The sequence below is a fragment of the Etheostoma spectabile genome, chromosome 17, assembly GCF_008692095.1.
Source record: "Etheostoma spectabile isolate EspeVRDwgs_2016 chromosome 17, UIUC_Espe_1.0, whole genome shotgun sequence".
NCBI classification, from domain to species: Eukaryota; Metazoa; Chordata; class Actinopteri; order Perciformes; family Percidae; genus Etheostoma; species Etheostoma spectabile.
The window spans coordinates 23,564,023-23,570,037 of record NC_045749.1 but is presented as its reverse complement, the minus strand read 5'-3'; the positions used below and the strand labels follow the sequence as shown (position 1 = coordinate 23,570,037).

Sequence of the window (6,015 nt, the reverse complement as noted above, 5' to 3'; positions counted from 1 at the left end):
GTGTGTGTGTGTGTGTGTGTGTGTGTGTGTGTGTGTGTGTGTTGGCGGGGGATGGGAACAGGTCCTCTGACTCAGCACCGATTCTAATTTCTGAAGAATGATGGTGAAACAATCAGTGCTAAACCAGTAGATTCTAAGCCCATTGTGGATCATAGAGATTAAAGGTGCAATCTGTGAGTGTTACAGTGTTAATACTACGAAGCAAACTAGCTAACTAGAAAACGGGGCATTCATTTCCTCAATACAGGCAGTACTCATGTGTACTATGCAAGCCAAAGGAAGTTAAATATCTTTAATGTAGATAGGAAATAATGTCTTTTATCAAATCTGTTCTTACTTTTGCGATTTAAGATGAACATGGGGACCAAAACCACCAAAGCTGTAGCATGAAGGCTGGTAAGGGGATAGGTATCCCACAGACCCCCTTGGCTGCCATCTTTGACCAGCAGGTCCCCAAGGCTACTATATTACCCCTCAGTCACAGAGGCTACAAGAGACAGTGAAAAAGTGACAGGCTGCCAATCATTTTCAATGGGAGGGGCTGTTTTGTCACAAGCAAGGGGGGGGCAAAATAGACCAGAAGTCTATTTCATGCAAACGTTGAGCAATGCAAAAAAGCATCTGCCAATCTTTGCTTGAGTCGAAGAAAATCCTTCAAGATGGCGGAAACGCTTCAGGACATCATATTTCTGTATATATATCTGATATGTTTGGCATTTTGTTTTATATAATTTGTTACCCCTATTGAGAAATAAATACTTTTAAATCCAAAATCAGTGTTCTTGGGACTTGGCAACACCTCGGAAGTGACATGTGAGACGGTAGGGAGAACAGCGGTGTGGCGTTTGATTTGTTGACAGCCATAATATTTCATATTTCATCCATGTGTATATCCAGGGGTCTATTCACAAAGTAAGCAGAGGGGACATGCTTGAAGGTAGCACCAGAGACCTGCTGGGCACGCCCTTTTGTAGCTAACAAACCCTAACTCTGAGTTTAAAAACACTCCCCTCAGCCTGGAGATTGAGATATGGAAGAGGATTAGGGCCACATGTGAAAAATGTATTTGACTTCTGAATTTAAAATCAGAATTGTGATAAAAGAGTCAGCATTCTGACTTTAAACTCTGATCTCAACTACGTTTTTAGGATATGGCCCTAATCCTTTTCCCTGTTGAGTTCAGTTTGAGAACAATTGGAGTAATATCCAGCTGAATTTACGCATGTCATTTTGATTGATTTTTATTTTTTAGAGGCTGCTGCTGTGATACGGTGTTAAATTGGGTTCTGTATATCATATGTACAGGAAACATTTTTCAACTGTATGTTTTTGTATTTTGTCCTTTCCTTTATTTGTACATGTGCTTTTTTTTAAATCTTGCACCTGACTGCAGATTAAGTTTCACAATTAAACAAAAAAGAAGTCTTTGAGGATTTTCAAAAAGCACTATCTGAATCCAGTGTATTATTATTATGTCTGAAATGAAAAGAGTTGGTTGGATAATACCAAGACTCTGCTAAAGCGGACCTGTAACATGTGTGTATGACTCACCATGCGCTGGGGGGTGGACAGTCCGTCCGTGCTGTCCCCGAGGAAGCGGACCTCCCCCTCAGTGGAACTGCTTCGGTTCAAGCCTTTCCTCCACAGAGGGACGGGAGTCGAACCCTCGCCGCTCAGGTCTGGAACACACATCACAAACAGGACGTGGTTCCAGTCTATCGCTTGAGCAGGAAAACATCTGACATATCATTATCTTTTAGAGTGGTTGTTGCTCTTCTTATTGACCATGAACTACTTTTTTTGTGTGTTTTTATTTTTTATTTTTTATTCACGGTCAATAAACCTAATTTAAATGACATTATACCTCATTTTTTAAATTTATAAAAAAAATGAAATTATGAATTGTTTTGACTACTAGTTAAGATCAGAGAATGTTGAGTGAAACTTAATGTCAAAAGTGTAGTCAGAATACTGTTTTAAAACATTTAAATTACTTTTAAATGCTATAAAATTCAATAAAACAACCAAATTTCAATGGAATTAATCATTCATTTTCCTGTGAAGAATGCTGCATGGGTTCCATACAACGTGCATCTATGTATCCATGTTATTTTTTATCCATTTTTCTGTAATAAAGTCAGCAAAATGGGTCAGAAAAATTATGAAAAGGGGTCAAATTTGACCCGAGGGCAACACAAGGTTCAACAAAGAAAGACTTATTTACACAATCAGCAGAGAGGGACCACCCCTGCATGCAGAGTCCAACCCTGCATGTAGAGTCCAACCCTGCATGCAGAGTCCAACCCTGCATGTAGAGTCCAACCGGCATGCAGCTCCCCCCCCACCACTGTCCAAACCCATCTTGGCATGTAGATGTCCAACCCTGCATGTAGAGTCCAACCCTGCATGCAGAGTCCAACCCTGCATGTAGAGTCCAACCCTGCATGTAGTATCCAACCCTGCATGTAGAGTCCAACCCTGCATGCAGAGTCCAACCCTGCATGTAGAGTCCAACCCTGCATGTAGAGTCCAACCCTGCATGTAGTATCCAACCCTGCATGTAGAGTCCAACCCTGCATGTAGAGTCCAACCCTGCATGTAGATCCAAACACTGCTGTGCTCAACACTGCATGTAGTATCCACCCTGCATGTAGAGTTCCAACCCTGCGCAGGTCCAACCTGAAGTAGAGTCCAACCCTGCATGTAGAGTTCCAACCTGCATGTAGTATCCAACCCTGCATGTAGTATCCAACCCTGCATGTAGAGTCCAACCCTGCATGTAGAATCCAACCCTGCATGTAGAATCCAACCCTGCATGTAGAGTCCAACCCTGCATGTAGAGTCCAACCCTACATACAGAGTCCAACCCTGCATGTAGTATCCAACCCTGCATGTAGAGTCCAACCCTACATGCAGAGTCCAACCTTGCATGTAGTATCCAACCCTGCATGTAGTATCCAACCCTGCATGTAGAGTTCAACCCTGCATGCATAGTCCAACCCCGCATGCAGAGTCCAACCCTGCATGTAGAGTCCAACCCCTGGTCCTAAAGGTCCCACACATGGTGCTGAAGGAGTTTCCATTATGTTAGCCTAAATGTATTTGTCTCCTGGGTTATGTTCACTGGCAAATGATTTTCCAGTCCATGATGCACGTACCTTATTGAACTACACAGAGGCCTTAAGGAGGTGGTGGGGGGTGGTAAGAGTACACAGTACAGGAATCTGACACCGGAGAATGGAATTTTTGCATGTGTGGATCCCAGTACCATCGGGACCTGTTCAGACTGTTCAGCTTTTATTATTATTCCTGTAGTATTGCAGCCTACACCGTACAAGTTATGCAAGTAAACATCTTGGGGGGGCAGTAGCTCAGTCCGTAGGGAAGTGGGTTGGGAAAAGGAGGAGGGTTGCTGGTTCAAGTCTCTGTACGGACCAAAGTACAGATTGTGGATTGGTAGCTGGAAAGATGCCGGTTCATCTCATCCATGGTGCTCATCCATTTGTGTTTTTATTAATTTTTTGACAGGACAGTTAGGTGAGGGGGGGAGTATGCAGGAAATTGTCACAGATCGGATTCAAACCCTGGATCTCTGTGTCGAGGTATAAACCTTGAAGTACACGTGGGCCCGCTCTACCACTGATCCAACCTGGCCACGGTCCTGAGCATGTGTGTGTGTATTTCAGGCCTATGTGTAGTGATTTCTGATAAAAACAGAGTGTAAATTGTAATTGTTATTATAGCACGTACCTCAGACAGATATTCACCAGCAAGTGATATTGTAATCAAGGCGTTTTAGCGACAACACCCCCACACCATGCATCGCACATTCAAGATTCTTACAGCCACGTGTTTCCTGAATTTCGCTGAATTTCCTGATATAGGCCATTTCTGCCTTGTGGATGTGCTTAGATGAGAAAAGAAATTGTGGTTTTGATTAAATATTAGGCATAAAAATATTGTTTTCTGTTAGACACACTACACAAAGCCCTGAAACACACACACACACACACACACACACACACACATGCTCAGGTCCTGTACATGCACAAATGGAGAGACTTCAGAGTGAGGGGACTGCAACTGCTGGACACCCTGAGCGGTTGGTGGGGGTTCGGTGCCTTGCTCAAGAGCACTTTGAACTGGCAACTCTCCAGCTACCAGGAGAAAAGCCGCTGCCTGCTGCTGGAAACCAATGTGATGAGGCCCTTATCTAAAAAGTAGATTTTAAAAAGGCTTAACCCAGTCCAGTCAAGAAATACTCTTATAAAGCCAGTTCCACATGTACACACTGTAACTTGACACTGACTTACAACATTGTAGTGTAAGCTGTACGTTGCCCTTTTACTCTCCATGAGATTGTTCTGTGAGGCGAAGTGTTGAGAAGGGAGTCCTGACTGTTACGACAGATGGTGATGGGACTCAGCACAGGCGTGTGTTTGCCTCTGTTCGTCCATGTAAACACACCACTCCTCATCACAGGCTCACAGTTTCTACTCACCACGACCCTCTGTGTCTCGGGTTTTAATGTGTAAGTAGATGAAAGTCAGTCAATACATATTTGGGATGATTTCTGCCTGAAATTTTGCATTGCATGTTCCCCTTTGTCAGTGAATGCACCCAATATCTACCCTGGAGATCCAGAGTTCTCGCAAGAGCACACTTTGAATTTTCTCAGCAAGTTACTCCGGCATCGAGTAATGCTGCTCATTAACTATGCCCTTGTAGCCGAGCTGCACCAATCACATTGGTGTATCTGATGTAGACGGGACCAGAGGCCAGCTGCACCAATCACATCGGTGTATGTAGATATAGGCGGGGCCGGAGACCAGCTGAACAAATGACGACAGTCTAATCTAGCAGTTAGCCCCGCTGGTAGCTAAGCGTACAACACCACGTGTGTTGTTGTGATTGGTCGCAGTGTTATCCAATTGCGTTGCTGAGATTTTCAAATGCACCAAGCCAGCCCTAGAGATGGGCGACTTTTATTACTCAATGCCAGACCCTTAATCTTTCGGATGTGGGTCTGGATTTCCAGGCTATACAATATTCCCATTTTAACCCAAACCTAACCTAATCCTCTAACCTAACTCTCCAATTACACTAATCCAATAGAAGCACTCTTGATGCTGTTGTTCTCTTTCTCTAATTCATTAGTTTCTGCACCTGTTCCCGAGTAAACACTCCATGGCTGGTATATGATGGCCCAGTCAGAGCTCTTCACTTTGCTTACTGCACCTAATCAGGGCCCCCGTCTCTCCTGACTTCTCAACCTCTTCTTGAGATCCAGTTTCCAGCCCATCAGAGGAAGAGCCAAGGCATTCCAGAGTCCGCGGGGCTTTATGTGTTCCCGCCCTTAGCAGGACGCCAGGAATTCTGCCCGTGTCCCATTTAAATCATAATTCCATCTTTGCCACTGGACCGGCGAGCTGTCAGCCACCACTGCCTCCTCAGGCAACGTGAACTCCTCCAAAAACAATAACATAACCCGAAACCTAAGTACTGATAAGTCTTTGTAATAACATACAGATTCATTTCAGTCAAACACTGAAATTAAAACATGAATAGTGGACGGGTGGGTGTGTTTGTTGACACGTCCCACTGTGGCAGGTTATTAAGTGCTGATCCTACTAGTAATTAAATGCTATAGGTTAAACAGGGGGTGGTTTCAGTAACCTCCAGGGCACTCAGCTGCATATCGTAGACTCAAAGAAAACTACCACTGTATGTCTCAGAGAAATAGCCTGTCCACTAAGGAATGAATGTTGCATTCTCAAAGCCCAATCCTTTCTCTGTTGTCTCGAGATGAGCTCTACTTCACAATCACACAGCAATTTCTTGGGTCTCTAACACACCTGCCATGACATAGGTGTGTCACATACCCATGTCATGGCTACTCACGGTCAACACTGTTGAAATACACTCTGGTTACAGGGAACTATTCAGGATGGGAGGCCACTGCCTTTGGGTCCAAACAGCTATAGGTTTATAATGATGTGTAGATATAAAAAAAAA

General features: G+C 43.9%; 1 protein-coding gene across 1 annotated transcript in view; it reads right to left on the bottom strand.

The window, feature by feature from the left end:
- si:ch211-250c4.3 (uncharacterized) overlaps window positions 1–6,015 on the bottom strand; it is a 47,584-nt gene that overhangs the window by 8,400 nt on the left and 33,169 nt on the right. Inside the window, exon 5 of the mRNA XM_032542007.1 lies at window positions 1,552–1,679. Coding sequence (XP_032397898.1) covers window positions 1,552–1,679 — 128 coding nt within the window. The remainder of the gene's footprint in view (window positions 1–1,551; window positions 1,680–6,015) is intronic.